This window comes from Dipteris shenzhenensis, chromosome 25 (genome assembly GCF_047967505.1).
Source record: "Dipteris shenzhenensis isolate YYH24624 ecotype China chromosome 25, Dip_SZ_1.0, whole genome shotgun sequence".
NCBI classification, from domain to species: domain Eukaryota; kingdom Viridiplantae; phylum Streptophyta; class Polypodiopsida; order Gleicheniales; family Dipteridaceae; genus Dipteris; species Dipteris shenzhenensis.
Window position 1 is genome coordinate 13,544,395 of NC_141620.1, and position 23,977 is coordinate 13,568,371.

The 23,977-nt window shown below is 40.7% G+C and overlaps 1 protein-coding gene and 1 pseudogene across 1 annotated transcript; one reads left to right on the forward strand and one right to left on the reverse strand.

Annotated features, from left to right (window-relative positions):
- LOC147885473 (TOM1-like protein 1 pseudogene) overlaps positions 1–10,349 on the forward strand; it is a 46,802-nt pseudogene extending 36,453 nt beyond the window's left edge.
- Position 10,350: 1 nt separating this feature from the next.
- Positions 10,351–11,504, reverse strand: LOC147885474 (chlorophyllase-2-like). Its single transcript, XM_087397044.1, has 2 exons — positions 11,160–11,504; positions 10,351–11,067 (listed from the first exon to the last, which is right to left on the reverse strand). The coding sequence occupies exons 1-2, from the start codon at positions 11,502–11,504 to the stop codon at positions 10,351–10,353; spliced, it is 1,062 nt and encodes a 353-aa protein (XP_087253170.1).
- Positions 11,505–23,977: the final 12,473 nt, after the last annotated feature.

Here is a 23,977-nt window from a genome sequence, read left to right on the forward strand (position 1 = left end):
AGAAGAGCTAGGCTACTTGGATTACACCAATAATGCTTAGTGGTTAAGATGAAGATGGCCATCTTGGAGAAATTAAAAGTTGTTGACCACCACATAAATGCAATCATGACCCCTTGTAGTGGATGGGAGATTAGAGAGAAAATCCATGGAAAAATGTTCCATCCATTTTTCCAAGGCTTGGAAGGATCTAGAAGAGGAAAGTATAATCCATGAGTCGCTTTCATACTCTTATTTTGTTGACAAAAGCCATAGGAGTTAATGAAAGTTTCCACATCATGTCTCAAATGTTGCAAATAAAAATATCTCTACAAATGCATAATAGTCTTGAGCACTCCCAAGTACCCACCAGTAGTGAGGGAACAATGATGCTCGTTGAGCACTCCCAAGTACCCCCAGTACCCCCAGTATTGAGGGAAGAATGATGTTGCTTGCTCATGTCAATCTCCAACCATGTGGGACTGACTCTTTAGTCTAGAAAATGTTCAACCTTGCCTTCAATTGGATGCGAAACTAGCCCGTGGACATGATAAAATTTACTTTGTCACAAGAGTAAAGGGTTGGCCACTCGTTGGCCACCTATTTTGCTTTTGGATTTGGATTTGCAAACCCCTCCCTCCAAAGCCTCTTCTTCCAAGGCAACCAAGACATTTAATTACCAAATCAAAAGCTTTCTCCATGCATCTCCAAGATCATTATCATCTTGTACATCACACCTTGAGGTAGACTCAAACCAAGTACAAGCGCCATGGTAATATGCATAGGTAGCCTATTGAAGGACGAGAGATGGTGTACTTGCATTCAATCCACATTTTAAGGTCCAAGCCTTGGATATGGTCTTTTGAAAATTCTCAAGAAAGTTAATGATAATGCCTACCTTCTTGCTCTACCCCCTAACCTCCTTCTCCATCCAATCTTCAATGTCAAATTTGTAGGCCATACTATATCTCTCTACTAATTTGGACCCCATTCAGCTTTCTCTTCCCTTTGTCGATCTAATTCCGAATTGTTAATAGCTCCTTGTAATTTGTGTGCAAAATGGGACATATTCCTTCCACTTGGATGGATCTTGAGGCTCTTACCTCTAAATCTCCACACTCTATAGGAAAGTGTATCTTATCTTTCTCTCTATATCTCATCAAAGGGATCTCAAAGAACAATGTGGATCTTTAGGCATTCACGAGAAACTAATTGCTAGATTTTAGCAGTTGGTGAGACACATAGTCGCAGCCTATGGAGGAGGATTCTACCCAACTTGGAAAGCCTGTATCACTGATCCCTCACTAGAATGTTTGAGTAAGTGTTTTTAGTCAAAGTGCACATTGTATGACATGGATTTTTCATAATCCATCTACTTTGATATTATGTGATAGCATGGGGATATGCACTTTCTTGGTTCATTTTGGGAGCTATGGCAGGTCTATTTTTATGGGTAATGATTATGAGATGATTAGCATAGGTTTTTCATTGACTAGTAAGAGGGTTATGATTGCCAAGTGATGGTATTGGTCATGGACTAGATTCTATCTTGTTTACAAACTAGGGAATGTGAGAATATGGGCAATGGTGGAGTATTAAAAACAAGAATGAAGTAATGTATGGGCTTTTGAGGGGCTTTTACTTCTTTTATCCAGTCCAACTCACCTTGCCTTGTAGTAGAAACTGATAGTTGCATCATGTAGTGAGGTTTTACCATAGGATAGATTTATCCTCCTTTATTATTTGTTGTTTCCGTTTTATATAATAAATAAATATATTTGGAAACTTTCGCCTACATATTATATATACAATTTAAAAACTTGGCTAGATCTATAGAATTAAGCACCAAAAGAAGACTTGTGCAATCAAGTACAATCTAGTGTTAACATTTAATGCTTGCTAGAATGATAAAAATGTGGAGGTTTTATCTATTTGAACATGAAGCCATTTGATATTGCATAAAATGTAAATGCAATGTACTATTCTCACCAATATATCTGAGATAGTACAAATTGAATTCAATACTCAATCATTACCTTAACTAGACCAATGCATGGCCTTATATCCAATGTACATTTGGCTAACTTAAGCCTATGGTAGGCCCATCACCAGCATTATGTCTACCCCTCATCAAGTCTATCTATGTATATCTATGCCTATGTCTATGTATGCATATCCCTATGTATGCCTATCTATGCTAGTATGTGACTTATGCTTTATGTAAATGCTCTTTCCTGTAACTCAAGAGTACACCAAAGGATGTATATCTTAAAGCATCTCTCATCTATAAAGCTTAAATTATAAATTTTTTCTTCTCTACTATGCCTATGTCTATGTATGCTGTTATGGATAAATTTGTCTAAGGAAAAAGGCATAAATATGAGTATATGTTTGTATGCATGGCAATAGTATAATAAAATATGGTGTGCATAGGGCCCAGAGGTAGCAGGGCATGACCATGTGCCACCCTTCCACGTAAGAGGACCCATAAGGTGTGTTGTACATAATCCATGGTAGTAATATTATAAAATGTAAGATGGCATGGCTCCTCCATATGCCACCCCTCCACCTAGGCTGCATTTAGTGAGATATGGCTCAAAGTCCATGGGAGAAGTAATATAAAATAGGTGGAGATGGATATTATATTAGGTTATTCCCTCCATATAGGATAGGCCCATGTGGGGGAGGTATAGATAGTCCAAGGATGCAAGTTAAATAATGGGGAAAGTAGGATGAGGTGGCAAGATTCCTTGTGCCAATCCTCCACTTGTCCTCTTAGAGGTTTGAACATATTATAAAATTGGGAGAGACCAAGGGAGTATCATAAACTTGAGATATGGGGCTTGATTTATGTGGAAAACTGAGACAAAGGATTGTTGCACACAATTGAGAGTGCATAACCGCCTAGCTCACATGGGAGACTTTTTCACACACACCATACATGTGGGAGGATGCATTTGTTGGGAGAGAGCCCCTCTCGTGGCTATAAAAGGAGGGGGCTATTCCTTGATGAGACACGCTCATTATTGTAAAGCCACCTAGCTAGTACTTTGATATTTCCCTCTCATCCTTTCTTTCAAATAAAGCATGGTCCTCTTCCCTTGATGTCTCCATCTTTACATTTTTCCTTCCATCATGTACATGCTTCTCTTCCCCCTCTCCCTTTCCCCTTGTGCCATAGTCTCCCTCTTCATTCCCTCCCCTTCTAATCCCATTTTCCCTCCCATGATAACGTTTTGCCGTCACGTTCTCCTTTCCTCTATGGCCCTTGATCGTCGCCATGCTTAGTGTCTACCCTCTTGTCCTGATTTCTTTTGCGGCTGATAGAAATGGTGTGGTTGCTCGGATTGAAATCTCCATGTCTAGTGGTATAAAGTCTATTACTCCTACGACTGGATGCGGCACTGCGGCCTCTTCCGTGCACAATTCTCTTCTTTTGCACCTCTAAACTGTGTGCCTTCCCTATCTCTATAGCTACAAAACCTCCGCGCTTCTACACTTTCAGTCTGCCTGCTTCTTGCTCACGATTCCTACATGTATTTTGGCCGGTGAATCTTCTACTCGTACCGATCGCATCTGCAGAACTGTACCATCTGTACTCCTTCTAAGCTCTTGTGCATGCACTCGATTTGTGCGTCTACTGTATTCACCCACGCGATAGTTTTTTGGGCTCCTACGTCTTCTAGCCGTGGACAATTTTCTCGCTTGATGCATCTACAATGTTCACCCGTGCAATAATTTTTTGGGTTGCTACATCTTCTGGTCGCGGATAGTTTTTCTGAGTTTCTGCAAAACTATAACAGCAGATCTCACCCCCCGTCTTTCTTCTCTCTCTCTTCTCCTTCTCCTCTCCTCTCCTCTCTTTTTATTAAAGAGTAGGATTTGAACCCAAGACCTCCCCCTTCACAAAAGGGAGACTTATCATTGGGCCAACAAGTTGGAAGTGATGAAAATGTAATGATTTTTTTTATCTATTGAAATCTCGGGAACTGTAACTCTCTAACCGTGGGGAGTTTACTCTTGCTGTAAAAAGCAAAAGTACTTCATTTCATGTGCTCTATTCACATCTCCTACTAGATCACCGATTCGGAACTTTTCCAAGTCCACTTCATAGACGCACGAGGAGAGTGGATATTTATGTCACTTCTGGACACGTTTAAGGATTTGGTGCCTGGTCCTCCGCGCCTTACGGCTATCAATGCACGAGATCTCTTCCTTGATCTTCATGTCTACCTTCAATGGCTGATTGTCTAGTGCATTAATCAAGGAGATGACGGGTGGGATGATACACCATGGATGATTCATGGTGAAGAACTACTGATACACTGGGAGAACTTTGATTTTGATTCTACTCATTGTGCAGTGATCAAACTACTTGCTGCTTCAGAGGTAATTAAAATGGTGTCCTTCATCAAAGGGTGGGATGCTCCCCAAGCTTGGGGGGAGATTTGGTGCATCTGCTTGTTAATTCATGTGGATAAGCTCGTCCCGAATGGTTTATTCTCAATCTCACTACAAAGGTTTCTAGGCCTCGGCTATGGTTGGTAATGTTTCGACCAAGGAATCCATTTGTACGTAATCAACCTTTTGTGCCTCATTTTGAGCTTCAAGTTGTAATTCTTTTTAGTCTAAAGATAAACTATCAACAAAGAATTGCAAGTTTATTTGGTGCTGAATGTTTGGCTCAAGTGTTGAATTTCTCCCCACCCTCTCCTTCTACCTATCCTGGACTACCGAGAAACTTGGGATGTCCGAATTTTAGTCTTGGTGTGATGACATCTTGGATCCTTCAATTTGATAGAGCTTACAAATCTTCGACCAAGGCTACTGGCATGGGTGTGAAGCTCACTTCACCGAGTGGTGAGGAGTATTGTTACAGCAAGTCTGCACCTGCAAGTACTTGCAATCAAGTTGAGTACTTGGCGCTCATTTTTGGGCTACAAAAGGCACAAGAACATCATGTCAAGCAACTTGAAGTGCAAGAAGATTCTCAACTAGTGTGTGAACAAGTTAGTGGAAGGTGGAAGGTGTGGAGCAAAGGCTTGGTTCCACAACATCAACAAGCATTGGAACTTTGCAACCAATTTGAAGAGGTAAAAATTCAGCATATCCCTCAAGCTCGAAATCTAGCTACTGATTTCTTGGCACGTGAAGCTCGTACTTCAATCACGCATGACGCGAGTGGAAGCACCACCCCAACAAAGCCGTAAGCCATGAAGGAGGGTGATCATTTGTAAGGAATGCAAAGGTTGTGGCCATCATGAAACTAAGTGTTGGGCATACTTGATACGAGTTCACCGACTTCGGAAGATCATCAGAAAGGTCGTCAAGGACATTGCTCAAAAGAAGGATGCCAGACTGCACACCCCTTGAAGAAATAGCATGGCAACTACAAGAACTGGAAGAAGCTGAAGGTGATGTGCAAGCTCTCCAACTGTTGACATTTGTCATGGCATTCTTGTTTGCCTTGATGAAAAACCTTATGCAGCGCCGCTAACCCTCGCTTGTAAAGATGGATGTGATATCATGAGGGTTGGTCCTTTTAAGATTGTCTATGTGCTATTCTATGCTGAAGATCCTTCCCGTGTAGTATTTCACAATACACCAGTCACACCCTACCCTGCCTATGTGTGCTTTGTGGATGTATCTTCACCCGATTTTCAGTTCAAGCTTCCTCTTTCTATTGTTTGTCCATAGATAAGCCTTGTCTTGCCTCTGTCTTTTCCATCTTCGAAGCATGGCTGACATTCTCGTGTTTTGTGGATGGGTGGATGAAAATCCAAATTGGTATCTTGTGGCCTTCAAGCGCGGTTGTGTTTCTCTCAACTTTCTTACTGAAGACAGATGGTTGTTGGTTCTTCCCACATTTCTAGAGGGTTTGGCTCAAGTGCGATATGAGAAACAGGCTGAAGACGTTCACCAAATCTAGCCAAGGTTGACAGCAGCGATGATTGAGTACTTTAGCAAAGAAGAGGAGCCAGAGAATGTGTACCTGCAGTGGCAAACTTGAAGCAGTCAGAAGGTGAGATGGCACGTCGATATGTGGATCGAGCGACAGTGGTCCTAGACTGTTTAATTGCCACGCAGGAGGACAATGCCAGATTTCGAGCTGGAATGACTCAGCATGTGTTGGGCTACCTTGTAGTAGGAGCCAGTGATGAATTCTGCCTCAAGCTTAAATGGGAGAATCTAGAAACCATGGTGCTAGCACATGAGATTGCTCAGAAGTTTGATAAAGTTCAGTCTGACCCCGCTTCAAAGAAGATGATTGTCCCTCCGCAACCCCCTCAATTCTTGCAACAACAACCTGGGGGGTCTAACTCAAGGGCATACCCCCACCCGTCATCAGGGATGTATCCACCATCAAATGTATGGTCCTCCCTTAGATGCTTACCCTCAACAAGGTGTATATTCTTACCCTCTGCCTCGAAGATTTCCCTAGCCTCGGCCACGAGCCCCCCTCCTTTCTACTCCCTCGGCCCCTCCAGCTAAAGAGGCCCCCCCTGCTATAGAACCTGGAGTCAATGACCTAGCCAAGGCCCTGAATGATCTTCGGCTTGAGATGGTGGGCATCAAAAATCAAGCCAACCGCCCTCCAAGAGACCGTGCTAATGTATGCTACGAGTGCCACCAGAAGGGTCATTATCGCATGGAATGTCCCAATATTCCAAGGGCGAATCTTCTAAGTGAATCAGGCACTGAGGATTCTGATGTAGAGATCCTTGACCTTGGGAAAAGAAGTCGTACCACCGCGGACCCCTCTCCAAACCGTGGATAGCCGAGCCGCCCCAGGAATAAGGTGTCCTTCTCAGAGCCCTCAGATGTTGAGATGGCAAACCCACCAACCGAGAAGACTAAAAGATCCCGTAGGAGTAAGTGGTCACCCTCAGAGTTTCCCATCGGCTCGGGACAAGAAGACTATTCAGTCGTTCAGGACCTTGCTCATCGTTCTTTGAGCATCACGCTCCCTCAACTAATAGCATTAAGCCCTAAGGTGAGATGTGAGCTACAACAAGGACTCTCAACAAGAAGGAATAAGAAAAAGGGAAAGGTAAGAGAGGTATCTTCTATCTCTGAAGAAATTGATTGGCACCCACATACAGTCGATGTCATCATAGATAATTGCCATGTCAAAAATGTGTGTGTTGATGGGGGAGCTGCATGTAATATCATGGTGCCCCGAATCATGAAGAAATTGGATTTGAAATGTACAAGGCGTTCCTCCACTCGAATCAAGGTAGCAGATGGTCGACGACTCGCCACCCTAGGAGTCATTGAGGATTTGCACATCACTGTCAATGGGTTGACCACCACCGTCAATTTCTATGTAGTGGACATTGAAGATACAGGTAAGAGTTACCCAGCCATACTTGGGAGACCATGCAGTGAGAAAGAGTAATGCAGTCAGCTATTGGAAGACAGGACACATGTCTTTTGGTGCTTCTAAGGAGAAGATCCCGGTGCAACCCAATGCCACGGAACCAGAAAAAGAAGAGGAGCAAGACAGTGATACTCTCTCATCCTCGATGTCTGAATCAATGGAAGAATCAGATGGGGGGGAGGAATTCTCAGAGGAGGAAGTTTACATGATGGGGGTGTCTCCGACCCCACCACTTGCAAAAAAGGTAACAGCTAGTCCTCAACAGGTGCTTTCCCCAGACCTCACTCCAAGTGAGAAAGATGAGTTCCTAGAAATGTTCAAAGATTTCCCTGACCTCTTTGCAACTAGCTACCACCACCTTCGCCATGTGACTGCCATAGAGCACAAGATAGAGTTGAAGCCTGATGCGAGGCCTGTGGCTGAGGCTCTTGTTCAGCTTGTAGTAGAGGCTCCTCATATGTGACAATCTCGAGGCACATAGGGTTGCTAGTGCTCTTCCGTGCGGTCTGCTTGGTTGGAGGATTAGGGCCAAGGTTCATGATATCTGTGAGCCCGCCAAATACTTCCTCTTGTTGTGGCCCCTTTAATCTCTCCATCTACTCGCTTTGCCTTTCTTGCTCCCCTTGTTGGTCTAGATGCTCCATGCCAAGACCCCACGGAGGAGGGAGGGGTAGTTGATCATGATTGATTGGACTATTTTGTCCCTCTTGGGAGAACTCTCTACTTCCATGGTTAGTTGTGTGGAAGGACTGAGAGTATCCCTGATCGTGCTTGGATCCTTCATCGTGCTGGGATTCCTCATCGTGGTGAGATCCTTGGGATCCACTATGAGAGTCGGATGGTGGGGACTCGCATTGCTGGGACTCCTGATTATGAGAACTGCCTTCAGATCCCTGCTGATCATTGCCCTCTTGGCCACTGGGGCTTGCAGTGTGTTCGGAGGCCATGAAGTTGTGAGGAGGAGAGCGGGTAGCATCTAAATGACATCCTGTGGGTCTATCCATTTGTTTAACTCGTGCCATAGAAATGAGGGATTTTAGGGTTTTGAAGTGCTTTATATATTCTTTTTTAAAGCACTTTAGGGTTTTTATTTACCCCTAATCCATTCCTTATGAGGCCCTTTTGAGACCCCAATTCTCCCCTAATGGTTTCTGTCTTCATCATAGTTCATCATGTCAAATAAGTATATCTCTAGCTCTATTCCCAACTCACCTAATCATCAGGGTCTATACTACCCAAGCCTTGATCCTCTTCACACTCTTCGATAATATTAGATGATTCTTGATCCCCACTTTCTTCCCCAATGTCATGATCTCCACCTTCACCAATGTCAATTAGATGGCAACTTCATTGTGTCGTCTTTAATCAACCTTGTTCTCAATCATCTTCCTTTCCATGTTTAAAATCAAGCTTTAGTTATACTTTCTAAATTGTTACATGAAACCTTCTTAGGGCACGAGCTAGAGCGAGGACACAAATGAGGGCTTGGGAGCTAGAGGTGACGGTTTCGGTGAGGGAAGAGGCAAGATCGAAGATCCACCCTTGTAGTAGGATGAGAACCTCGAGGACGATGAGGATAGTGAGCTGGATGATTAGTATATTCAGCTTAGATATAATAGCTATTTTCACGAATGATCTTGTACATAGCCACCTTTCAACCATTTTGCCATTCTGTAGCTCTCTTTTGCCATATATTCATTTTTGTATTACCCTCTTTTAAAGGGAGTTTTTCTACTACATGCTGTGAGACTTTATTAGTATCTTTGCCATTGTGTAGCTCTTTTATCATGGCATGTACATATTCATTTTTGTACTACCTGCTTTTGAAGGGAACTTGTGAAAATTTACATGATATAACTCTTTTCAATTATACTGGGGTAAAATGGGGCTGAAACAAGCCCCATTCTACCCCATAAATTATTTTTTTTTTACAGCATCAATGCCTATCGGCTATACTCACAAGCCTACCGATGACAAATATATTGTTGTGGGCTTCATCGAGGCCTAACGTGTACACTAAGGGTTCTCTTCTTACAGGAAGATGGATGAGCATACTAACATTTTCACAATTAAAAACGAATTCCCAATGTATTTTGCATGAGTATATATGTTGGAAAGGGATGATCTCGTTGTAGTGATTTAAAATGCAAGTTCTAGTCATCATCAGACAATGTATATATCTAACCACAAAATTGTCTCTAACCCAACCAAAAGAATTAAACTAGCAATGAAGTAAATTTTACACACAAATCTAGAAACTTTGCAAGCTACATATGTGAAAATATTTTTCATGTACATTCACACTCTAGAGGTAAAGATAGAATGTTGTGTACTATTTACCTTCCAACTATTTTTATGTATACTTTGTGTCTACTAAGGAACTAAAGTCTACAAGGGGCTCCTTCTACTGCTCTAGAAATTCAGTTTCGCAATGTGTTTAGATAAAAGTGAACTTTTGAACAAACCACTTTAGAATGCAAGGGGTGGAAGGCCATAGGCGTGAGGCCCAAGGGAGGCCCTTGATGAATGTGAAGGGGAGCTCTAAGAATGGCTTTTAGCCTTGTGTAACATATCAACATTACCCCTTTGAGCGTGACCAAAAGCCACATTATCCCTTTGAGCGTGACCAAAAGCCAATTTTTGGCTTTGAAAGTGATCACAAAGACACAAATGGTAAAGAGGACCAAGGAGAGAAGCAAATTCACGATGAACTTAGAAAGGGACGAAGTGTGAACTAGGGTCAAGCCCTTGGCTCTGCACAATATAATGTATTGATTTCAAGAAAAGAAATGCATTAAATTTAACAGCTTAGCTCTTTATTACACTCAAGAAAAGAAATGCATAAAATTTATTAGCTTAGTTGTATATTACAAGCTTAACAAAAACATAATATATCGACTTATGTGTTATAACCAACCATTGAAGGTTGACAGAGTGTGCATCAGAGATGAGCTTGCAAGAGTTTTGTGACGTTTACAGAGAACATCAGTAATTCACTGAACTGCATTAGGACTTGTGTAGTATTGAGGTTGCTCCAACGTAATCGTCGAACTTTGCCAGTCTATCAGAATATCATCCGATACTTCATCAGTAGTTCCTTTGAATGCCGACTGCAAGAATGCCACGATCAAATCGCTTGTGAAGTTGCGCAAGGGTTCCCTTGACGCTCCGCTCTTGCAGAGCCAGTCCGTCAGATTGAACATTAAATCGTCGGGCAGAACGCGATCATTTAAGAAATCCAGGTGGCCAAAGTCAGACGCAACAACATGGTAGACTATGGGAGCCGAGGAAACATTGAAGAAAGCCTCGTGGCCACAACACGCAGGTGCACAAGCTGGACGAAGACCCGCACCGTTGTTTCCGTATCCAGTTCCTAGGATCATGGTCGGAAACTGAAGCTGTCGACAGTGATCACAGAATCGCTCCACAATTGATGGGTTTGTTGTTGGCATCGCGAAGCCATCGACCGGATCAAGCGCCACTAGGCCAGAAAATTTCAAATTTGTGTTTGTTATCAGCCCCAAGGCCAAGGCGAATGCCACTTTCCCTCCTCGGCTGTGTCCTGCCACCACGAGCTTGTGAAGATTAGGAATTACGCCTGTAGGCGTGACAGCTGAGAGGTTTCCCGGAAGCCAATCAATAATTGTAGCCGCATCTTGGATCTCCCGAGTAGCATCCCCGTCCGTATAGAGATAGTGTTCGACAAGCATCTGCGGTCGGATGCGGCTGATTAGTATCAACTGGGAATCGAGAGCTGTATACTCCCTAGAAAACATTTAAGTGAACATGAGCAAAGCCTTACCTGCGGTGCCACCAAAATGTAACCTGAAGAGGCTACTCTCTCCAGCAGTTGCGTGTAAAAGCAATTCGCCAAAACAAATCCATGCTGAAAAAGAACAACTGGGTACTCCCCAGCTTCTGTTGGAGCTGCAATAAGGACGGGCTTGGGAGGTTTGTGCTTTTCGTGCGTGGAGACAATCTCGACAGAATGGCAGGGCACAAGGAGAGAATGTGTGACTTGATATACTGTAACAGACAACGAACGTTCCGCAAACATTCCACAAACCAAGATGGCGAATAGCTGAAGGATATGAACAAAGAACAATAGACCTGAAAAACGCTTCTGAGCATAGTTTCCAGAAGACATGCTGATGGTTACCAGTATGCGGAATTTGAATATGGTCCTCCAATCACCAAACCGATTGTTTTCAATGCCGTGAAGAGTTATGCAACCTATGTTTTCTTGTGTACTCTCGAGATTTAAGTTTCATATATTCTATAGATTTGGTCAAGCACGTTGGACGAAAAAAAATTGCCGCACAACTATCAAATAGGTGGCTGACCCCTATAGGCCTTGCTAGGATGAAGTCATCAAGATACTCTTCACTAATATAGGTATGTGTCATGGAAGACCATTTTGAGGATGCATGGGATGAAAACACCACCGACCATTTAGAACGATACCATTGAATCACTCAACGATACCATAACTTTTTTATTTAGAAAAAGCTAGATTGAAAATTTCAAAAATATGAGGCTATGCCCATCTTTTTATGGATAGTCCCCCCCCTTTCCCTCCCCTAAAAAAAAAGAAAAGAATATAAAATAAAAAACATTCCAAAATGAGGGAAACTATTACATGCCATGGTAGGGGCAATTTTATATGGCCACCCAAGCTTGCATATAACTAGGACCTACAAGTTCTTGAAATCATTGAGTTTAAATTAAATGGAGCCACCTATGCCATCAAGGGAGTCAAAGGGAACTTTCGAAAAAAGTATTGTCTCTTAATCCACTAACCATGCACTATGCATTTGAAAGCAAGTTCCATAGTGTTCCCTAAAGGAAGAGAAGTCATGTGAGAACTCATTGTCTCTTAATCCACTAACCATGCACTATGCATCTGAAAGCGAGTTCCATAGTGTTCCCTAAAGGGAGAGAACTGATTTGAGTACCTCAACACCATCCTTATAAGTATTAATTATACTCAACCTTGTACTGGAATCTCCTTAAATCAAGCCTCCCATGCTAGAAGTGTTCACAATTGCGGGCCACCATCCTGGTCTTCTCAAACCAAGTTATAACAAAAAGAGCCCAAGTTGAGCTATTTTGGCACTATTACACTTAGAAACTTGGTCTTTTTGTTGATATTACTATCCAAAATGTTCATAATAGTATGATATTATCATCAATAGTATTTGAAAAAGCATCAAGGTAATTGATTGTATTGTTTTAGTAAGGACCATTGGTGTGGTTTGCAAATTGTTTTTTTAAGGCACATTAGGGAAATGTCCTAATCTCTATAATTTTTATGACTATCGTCCTCATCGTATTCCCCTACTTCTCATTCTAGATCGGCTTCTTGGTCCTCTTTATTTTGCTTAATATCCTACTCATTGAATTTATCCACATTTCCCCTCCCCCAAGCCCCACCTCTTTCTTCAACTATTTTTGTGCATCTTCTAGCATCATGATTCACTTTGGAAAAACCAATATATGTAAAGTTTTGCGTAATTAGAAGTTTAAAGGTTGGAGAAAAGTTAAAATCTTGATAGTAATTATGGTTTTGAATATTAACATCAATGAACATTTCCCCCAAGTTCATGCCCTTCTCTTCCTCTAGGTAATAAAGGAGCTTGGCTGATCCAAGTCTATAAGTGATGTCATACTGGACCCAATCATGCAAACTTTTGGGTCTTTATTCTATGTTCATACAACAATATGCTTTAGCAAATTTAATCAATTTCGAGATTGCTTATGCATCACTTGAAGTGGTATGGGACACTAGGGGAGAGTTGCATTTAAAAAGGGCCTCATAAGGACTGGGTTAGGAAAATGGATTAAGGACTAACAAGGCCTATAGAGTGTCCGATCACCCCCTAAAGTGCATCTCCCTAGGCTTTGGTGGTCCCAACTCTTCCTCAAAAAGTGTGTCTCCCTCTACCAATTAGAGGGGCCCCCTACTTGCAAAAGATGCCTCTCTCTACCCACCAAGTGGCCCCCATTCCAAAACTCTCGCATAGATACCGCCCCCCCCAAAAATGTAAAATTTTCCAAAAGTTCCAACAATGGCTTGAAATACTTCCAAACCTTTCCTCAAACCATTCCTATATGCCTAAAATTTTCCAAAAGTGCTGACAATGGCTTGAAACACTTCCAAGCCTTTCCTCAAACCATTCCTATATGCCCAAATCACTTTCCAACCCCTAAATCCTTCTTCTTCTCACCATGTTGTTATGGTCTAATCTTAAACCTTTGTTGCTTACCTGGATCTTATTTTTGTAATATCTTAATCTCAAATCTTTATTGCTTGAATTTCCCATCTTCAAGTCTATTTTGAAATACTCTTTTCACTCCATTTCAAGGTCTTACCAACAAGAGCAATTGAAGTTGCACCTAAGTATAGTGTAACTAGTCAAGGCAATGGCCATAAGATTATGGACAAAAACATTAAACAACCATGAGAGTAAGGAGCAAGGCATGTCAAGCTATGGAGTGTTGGTGGACTTTATCCAATGTATCCTTTGACTTGAGTGCTCCCCCATATTTGAAAATTTATTTTGTTTGATTTAATATGTAGGCTTCAAGGATACTTGGTTATTGCAAACGCACTAGTCATATTGGTGCTGAAGCCAAAGGTTCACTTATCTTTGATGTAAGGAGAACTTGAAAACCTTAGAGATATAGTGAACAATATCTCTGATAAGCTAGCACAAGAATAAACAGCACGCTCTACTCTTAACCAACTTGTAGATTTTAAAAATTGAGATTAAAAAATATGCTAATGCTAAAGAAAGGTCACAAGAGGCAATTACAAGATTGATTAATAGCGAGACAAATCTGTTGAACTAAACTTCATCCCTCAAGTAAGAGCTTGCTATATTGATCAGGATATTGGACAAAATAAAAAGAACCCCTCTCGGTTACAAGCATAGCACCAACTCTAGGCAACCAATGGAGAGCTTTGCATATGGTAGCGCAAGGAAGTTTAGGGTGCAAGCTACACAATATGTATCTTCCAACCATTTTCCCGTCTTGAAGAATTTCATACAATCCTCATGAAGTCACTATAGTATTTATCTTATCTCATCATCGTGCCTTTTGTAGAAATTTTACGAATGAGGTTATTGGAAGAGAAGAATCTAACAAGCTTTATGTGGTAAATGTAATCAAGAAGAGACAATTCATTTCCATTTGTAGGTATCCTCATACAATCCTCATGAAGTCACTATAGTATTTATCTTATCTCATCATCGTGCCTTTTGTAGGGATTTTACAAATGAGGTTATTGGAAGAGAAGCATCTAACAAGCTTTATGTGGTAAATGTAATCAAGAAGAGACAATTCATTTCCATTTGTAGGTATCCTCGCCAGTTTGCATTCTAATATTAAATATTCCTGGAGGTTGTATCTCATTTAAGAAACAAGGTAGACCCATAATAAGCTTTTAATGGATGTGATCATCCTGCTAGCATTAGTAGACAAGGGTACTTGACTGTTATTAAGAATTTTTTTATAAATTCACTTCGACATCAAGGTTTAAAGGATCCAATGTTGGCAAGACCAAAAAATGTTCCATTAGAAAGGAAAAAACAAACTCATATGTCCAAGATTTGTTAGGTGGAATTTTTTAGATACCATCATGTTGGAAGGCACAAACAAGACAAAAGGCCAAGACTTAAAAAAGAAGGTGGACAAGCTACCAAGGGGACAAAGCAAAGACCCAAGCACCTTTGAGTATTAGTAGAGTTTGACAATATTTCTTTGGATGTATGCAAGGTCCAAGATATAATCATGGTAGAAATTTACAACATTAAATCATGGAGGAGCTCTGGAGGAGTCATGGATTAAGTGGCATATCTCTTGCATTGTACTTTCTTAAAGGTCTTTCTTAACATCTTGAATTTTATAAATTTTTAGATTGTAGAGAAAAGCTTGTGTTCTTATAAAGTTGGATGAGAGCAAGGTTGTGAAAGGACACAAGCTCACATAAAAAGTTTATTTAGTCACATAACTCTTTTGCACTAAAAATGGAAAAAATTTTGATTTGAAAGTACAAAAAATGAAAATTGTAAAATTTAACGTAACATGTTATAGAGACTAAGACCTAACGTTTTCTTAACTTATTAACAATTTAAATTAATGAAAATAATTTAAATGCATGTGTGTGTGTGTGTGTGTGTGTGTGTGACCATGACATTAATTTACCATAAGAGTCCTCTAAAATCTTCAAGATATCATAATAGTATTGATGAACACCTTTTGAGAGTTTCAAAACTCTAAAACTAGAAGATATGGCATCACAGGACGTTGCACATGCATGCATGGCATAAACATACCTTTGGTTCATTGATCAAAGGCAATTGGTATATATGATGGGACGGGTGTGCGGCACTTTCCCACATAACGGAACACCATTGGTACATATGGATCGAGGGGTACATTGCACTTGCCCATGTGGCACGAACATGCCTGCGGGGCTTTTAGTTCATCCATGTCAGTGTGGTATTCACACTCTGTGGATATTAACGAAGGGGAGGAGGGGGAAAGAGATAGAAAGGAAGGGGAAATGGAAGGGGGGGGGAAACAAAGGGGAGGGAAGGGGGAGGGAAGGAAGGTGTGTGTGTGTGAGTGAGAGAGAGAGAGAGAGGGGGGGGGGGGGGGAGGGAGGGAGAAGAGGGAAGAGGGTAAAGAAGGGGAGGGGGGAGGATACCTTGTATGCACCTCAACATAGGTGGGATTCACGTGCATGTATAGTATCGTACCCATTGAGTATGTATGCCTCCAAATAACACACCTCAGAGCTTGTTTTTTACAGCGGTTGTACATAACACTTGGTTGAAAATCGGGTTTCTGGCAATTTTTCAACCATCCAAAGAATATCCGATTTGAACGATACTTTCCACATGCCTCAACATAGATAGCATTCACACACATACAAAGTATCCTTCCAATTGGGTATGTGCACATTTGATTAACACACCTCAGAGCATCTTTTTTGAGGGGTGTGCATAACACTTGGTGAAAATTGGGATTTATGATGACTTCGACCATCCAAAGCATATCTGATGGACACAATACTTTGTATGTACCTCATTCACACACGTACAAAGTATCGTGCCCATTGCATATGTGCACGTTCAAATAACACACCTCAAAGCATGTTTTTCAATGGTTGTGCATAACACTTGGGGTTTATGGCGACTTCAACTATCCACCAATGAATATCCGATGGGCATGATACTTGTCACATACATTAAAATAGGTTAGATTGATGTGTGTGCAAATTCTATTTCCTATCGGGTATGTGCACGTTCGAATAACACACCTCATAGCATGTTTTTTGATGTGCATGCATAACACTTGGTGAAAAAAGGGGTTTAAGGCCACTTCAATGATCCAAAGCATATCTGATGGGCATGATACTTTGGATGTACCTCAACATATGTGGTATTCATGCATGTGCAAATTATAGTGCCCATCTAATATGAACACATTCGAATAACACATCTCAAAGCGTGTTTTCTGATGGTTGTGCATAAGACTTGGTGAAAAACGGGATTTATGGCAACTTCTATCATCCAAATCATATCCAATGGGCATGATACTTTGCATGCTCCTCAACATAGGTGCTACTCACATGCGTGCATAGTATCATTCCAAAGGGTTATGTGCAGATTTGACAACTCAAAGCGTGTTTTTTTATAGTTCTACATAGACTTGGTGAAAAACGGGGTTTGTGACGACTTCAATCATCCAAAGCATATCCAATGTCATAGATAAATGTTACACATCTCAACATAGGTGTGGGATGCATGCATGTGCAAAGTATCATTCCAATCGGGTATGTGCACGCTCAAATAACACACCTCAGAGTGTGATTTTTAAGGGGTGTGCTTAACATTTGGTGGAAAATGGGGTTTATGGCGACTTCCATCATCCAAATAATATCCAATGGGCAACATAGGGACCTCAAGATAGGTGGGATTGACGTGTGTGCAAAGTACCTTTCTAATCGAGTATGTGTGCATTCAAATAACACATCTTAGAGCGTGTTTTTGGATAGTTGTGCATAAGACTTGGTGAAAATCGAGGTTTGTGGTGACTTCAACCATCCAAAGCATATCTATGGGCATGATACTTTGCATGTGCCTCAACATAGGTGGTATTCTAGTGTGTGCAAAGTATCCTTCCCATCAGGTATGTGCGTGTTTGAATAATATACCCTAGAGCATGTTTTTTGAGGGGTGTGCATAACACTTGGTGAAAATCGAGATTTATGGTGACTTCGAATATCCAAAGCGTATCCAATTGACACAATACTTTGCATGCACCTCAAATATGTGGGATTGACACATGTACAAAGTATTGTGTCCATAGAGTATGTGAAGGTTTGAATAACATACCTCAGAGCATGTTTTTTGACAGATGTGCACAACACTTGGTGAATATCCAATGGGCATGATACTTGGTTCACACCTCAAAATAGGTGGGATTGAAAAACTTGAAAAGTTTCTTTCCCATCAAGTATGTGCGCGTTTGAATAACACGCCTCACAGCATGTTTTTTGATGGGTGTGCATACTCTTGGTGAAAAATGGGGTTTATGGTGACATCGCCCATCCAAATCATTTTGTATGGACATGATACCTTGCACCCAACTCAAAGTGAATGGTATTCATACACATGCAAAGTAGAGAGCTGATTGGAAATGAGCATGTTCAGATAACACATTTGAGAGTGTATTTTTTGACAGTTGGGCACAAGACTTGGTGAAAAATGAGGTTTATGGCAACTTTGACCATCCAAAGAATATTCTATGGGCACAATACTTTGCAGCTATCTCAACATAGGTGGGATTCAAAGGTGTGCAAACTATCGGTCCCATTGGGTATATGCACGTTTGAATAACACACCTGTCAACTTGTTTTTTTATGGTTGTGCATAAGACTTGAAAAATGGGATTTGTGGTGACTTCAACCATCCAAAGCATATCCGATAGGCATGATACTTTGCACACATCTCAACATAGATGGGATTAATGCGTGTGCAAAGCATCATTTCCATCAAGTATGTGTGCATTCAAATAGCACACCCCAGAGTATGTTTTTTGAGGGGTGTGCATAACACTTTGTGAAAAATGGATACTTTGCACATGCCTCAACAAAGGTAGTATTCACATGTGTGCAAAGGACTGTACACATTGGGGATGTGAAAGTTTGAATCACACCCCTCAGAGCATGTTCTTTGACAGTTGCGCATAACACGTGGTCAAAGACGAGGTTTATGGCAACTTTGATCATCCAAAGCATATCCGATGGGCACCATACTTTTCATGTGCCTCAAGTGTGTCCTTTGATGGTTGTGCATAAGACTTGGTGAAAAATGAGGTTTTTGTGGACTGAAACCATCCACAGTTCTGATGGGCACGATAATTTTAATGTGCCTCAACATAGGTAGCACTCATGCATGTGCAAGTTATCATTCCCATTGGGTATGTGCACATTCGAATAACACACCTCAGAGCATGTTTTTTTATGGTTGTACATAAGACTTGGTGAAAAACGAGGTTTGTGGCAACTTTGACCATTCAAAGCATGTTTGATGGACATGATACTTGGTGTGCATCTCAACATATGACAAATTCATACGTGTGCAAAGTATCATTCCCATCGAATATGTGCGCACTCGAATAACACACCTTAGAGTGTGTTTTTGGAAGGGTGTGTACAACACTTGGTGAAAAACGAGGTTTATGGCGACTTCGACCATCCAAAGCATAACACTGGGTGAAAAACAAAATTTATGGCGATGTTGACCACCATCCAAAGCATATCCGCCGATGGGTACAATACTTTGCATGTTCTTCAACATGGGCGATATTTACACACATGCAAAGTATAGTGCTCAGCAGATATGATTGTATTCGAATAACACACCTTAGAGCATGTTTTTTGTCCGTTGTGCATAACACTTGGTTAAAAACAGATTTTATAGTGACTTCGACCATCCAAAGCATATTTGATGGGCATGATACTTTGCATGTGCCTCAAAATATGTGATATTTATGCATGTGTAAAGTATCATTTCCATTGTGTATGTGCGCATTCGAATCACACACCTTAGAGCATGTTTTTTTATGGGTTTACATAACACTTGGTAAAAAATGGTGCATAACACTTTGTGCGCATAACACTTGGTGAAAAATGGGGTTTATGATGATTTTGACCATCCAAAGCATATCTGATCCACATGATAATTGGCACAAGCTTTAAAATAGGCTAAATAGATTTTTGTACAAAGTTTCATTCCCATCAAGTATGTGAACATTTCAATAACACACATGAGAGCATGTTTTCTTACGAGTGTGCATAACACTTGGTGAAAAAGTGATTTTGTGGCGACTTCAACCATCCAATCCATATCCAATGGACGTGATACTTGGCACATGACTCAACATATATGGGATTCATGCATGTGCAAAGTATCACTCCCATCGAGTATGTACGCACTCGAATAAAACACCTCAGAGTGTGTTTTTGGAGGGGTGTGCATAATACTTTGTGAAAAACAAGGTTTATGGTGAATGCGACCATCCAAAGCATACCCAATGGGCATGATACTCAAAAGGTGCCTCAAAATAGGTGTTATCGGTATGCATGAAAAGTAACTTTGTGATCGGGTATGTGTGTGGTCAAATAACACACCTCAGAGCATGTTTTTTAATGGGTGAGCATAATACTTGATGGAAAATCGGATTTATGGCGCGTTCAGCCATCCAAAGCATATTATATGGGCACAATACTTTATATGCATCTCAACATGGATGTAATTCTTGCACATGAGATGTATAGTACCCATCATGTATTGCACATTTGAATAACACACCTCAAAGCATGTTTTTTTATGGGTGTGCATAACACTTGGTGAAAAACGGGTTTATGGTGACTTAGACTATCAACCATATCCGATGGACATGATAGTTTACACATGCCTCAACATAGGTGGTATTTATGTGTGTGAAAAGGACCGTGGCCATCGGGGATGTGCACATTCAAATAACACATCTCAGAGCGAGTTTTTTATAGTTGTGCATAACACTTGGTAAAAAACGACGTTTATGGCGACTTCGACCATCCAAAGCATATCTGATGGACACCATACTTTTCACGTGCCTCAAAATAGGTGATATTCACACACTTGCAAAGTATAGTACCCATTGAGTATGAGCGCGTTCGAATAACACACCTTAGAGCGTGTTCTTTGACGGTGGTGCATAAGACTTGGTGAAAAACAAGTTTTATGGGGACTTAAACCATCCAAAGCATATCCGATAGGCATGATACTTTGCACGCACCTGAAAATAGGTGGTATTCGCACATGTGGAAACTATACTTCCCATCGGGTATGTGTGCGTTCAAATAACACACCACAAAGCCTGTTTTTTTATGGTTGTGCATAAGACTTTGTGAAAACGGGGTTTATGGTGACTTCGACCATCCAAATCATATCCGATGGACATGATACTTAGCATGCATATCCAAATAGGTCAAATTCGTGCATGTGAATTTTGAAGATTATCATTTCCATTGGGTATGTGTGTACTCAAATAACGCACCTCAGAGTGTGTTTTTGGAGGGGTGTGCACAACACTTAGTGAAAAACAGGGTTTATGGTGACTTTGACCATCCATAGCATATCCAATGGGAACTATAATTTTCATGCATCTCAACATAGGTAGATTCATGCATATACATAGGATTGTACCCATTAGGTATGTGCGTGTTAGAATAACACACCTTAGAGCGTGTTTTTTGTCCGTTGTGCATAACACTTGGTGAAGAATGGGGTTTATGGTGACTTCGACAATCCAAAGGATATCTTATGGGCATGATACTTTGCACATGCCTCAACATAGGTGAGATTCATGCATTTGCAAAGTATCATACCTATCAAGTATGTGCACCTTTGAATAACACACCTTAGAGCATGTTTTTTGATGGGTTGCATAACAATGGGTGAAAAATGGTGCATAACACTTGGTTTGCATAACACTTGGTGAAAAATGGGTTTATAGTGACTTCGACCATCCAAATCATGCCTAATAATTGGAAGACACTCAAAATACGCTAGATTTATTTGCTTACAAAGTATCATTTCCATCGGATATGTGCACATTTAAATAACACACCTCAGAGCATGTTTTTTGACGAGTGTGCATAACGCTTGGTGGAAAAAGGGATTTGTGGCAACTTCAACCATTCAAATCATATGCAATGGATGTGATACTTGGCACACACCTCAACATAGATAAGATTCATGCATGTGCAAAGTATCACTCCCATCGGATATGTATGCACTAGAATAGAACACCTCATAGTGTGTTTTTGGAGGGGTGTGCATAACACCGTGAAAAACAAGGTTTATGGAGTTCAAATAACACACCTTAGAGCATGTTTCTTGACAATTGTGCATAAGGCTTGGTGAAAAACGAGGTTTATGACAACTTCGAACATCCAAAGCATATCCTATGGAGAAGATACTTTGCACATGAATTAGGATAGTTGGTATTCATACACGTGCAAAGTATAGTGCCCATGGTGTATTAGCATGTTTCAATAACACACATCAAAGTGTGTTGTTTGATGGTTGGGCATAAGACTTGGTGAAAAATGAGATTTATGGGGACTTAAACCATCCAAAGTATATCCGATGGGCATGATAATTTACATGTGCCTCAAAATATGTGGGATTCATGCATGTGTAAGTTATTGTTCCCATTTGGTATGTGCGCATTTGAATAAAACATCTCAAAGTGTGTTTTTTTGCAGTTGTACATAAAACTTGGTAAAAAATGGGGTTTGTGGCAACTTCAATCATCCAAAGCATATGCGATTGTCATGATGATTTGAACATGCCTCAAAATAGGTGGTATTCTAGTGTGTGCAAAGTATCCTTCCCATCAGGTATGTGTTTGAATAACACATCTCAGAGCGTGTTTTTTTAGGGGTGTGCATAACACTTGGTGAAATCGAGTGTGTTCTTTGACGGTTATGCATAAGATGGTGAAAAATGAGGTTCATGGGGACTTAAACCATCCAAAGCATATTTGATGAGTATGATACTTTGAACGCAACTCAAAATATGTGGGATTCCCACTTGTGTAAATTATCATTCCCGTCGGGTATGTGCACGTTCAAGTAACACACCTCAAAGCATGTTTTTTGACGGTTGTACATAAGACTTGGTGAAAACGATGTTTGTGGCAACTTTGACCATCCAAAGCATTTTCGATGGGAATGATACTTGGCACAAATATCAAAATAGATGGGATGCATGCATGTGAAAAGTATCATTCCCATAGGGTATGTGTGCGCTTGAATAACACACCTCAGAGTGTGTTTTTGGAGGGGTGTGCATAACACTTGGTGAAAAACGAGGTTTATGGTGAATTCAACCATCCAAAGTATATCCAATAGGCACAATACTTTGAAAGCGCCTATTGGGTATGTGCACATTCAAATAAAACACCTCAAATCGTGTTTTTTGTCCGTTGTGCATAACACGTGGTGAAAAATAGAATTTATGGCAACTTCGACCATCCAAAGCATATTGGATGGGCACGATACTTTACATGTGCCTCAACATAGGTGATATTTATGAATGTTCAAAGTATCATGCCCATTGAGTATGTGCACATTTAAATCACACACCTCAAAGTGTGTTTTTTGACGAGTGTGCATAACACAGTGAAAAATGGGGTTTATGGCTACTTTGACAATCCAAATTGTATGCAATTGGCACAATAATTTGTAACGACATAAACATAGATGGGATTCATGTGTGTAAAAAAATATAGTGCCCATAGAGTATGTGCACATTTCGAAAAACACCCCAAAGAATGTTTTTTGATGGATGTGCATAACACTTGGTGAAAAAGGGGGTTTTATGGCAACTTCGACCATCCAAAGCATACCCGATGGACATTATACTTTGTACGCACATCAATCCCCCTTACTTTAAGGCAAGAGCAAATTATTTTTCCCATTGTATATGCCTTGGATGGTCAAAGTAGCCATAAACCTATTTTTCACCAAGTCCTATGCAGAACCATAAAAAACCCGCTCCATAGTGTGTTAATCGAATGCACACATACTGAAAGGACACTATACTTTTCATGTGTGTCAATATCACCTATGTTGAGGTTTGTGAGAAGTATCTTGTGCATATAATATGCTTTGGATGGTTGAAGTCGCCATAAACCTCATTTTTCACAAAGTGTTATGCACACACACCCATCAAAAAATATGCCTTGAGGTGTCTTATTCGAATGCACACATACCCAATCAAAAAGATACTTTTCACACACATAAATCCCACCTATTTTTAGGTGCTTTCCAAGTATCATGCCCATCGGATATGCTTTGAATGGTCAAAGTCACCATAAACTCATTTTTTCACTAAGTCATGCACAATCATCTCAAAAAGCATGCTCTGAGGTATGTTATTCAAATGGGCACATACCCAATGGGAAGTATACTTTGCATATGTGTCAATACTATCTATCTTGATGTGCATGCAAGATATCATGACCATCGTATATGTTTTTAGATGGTCGAAG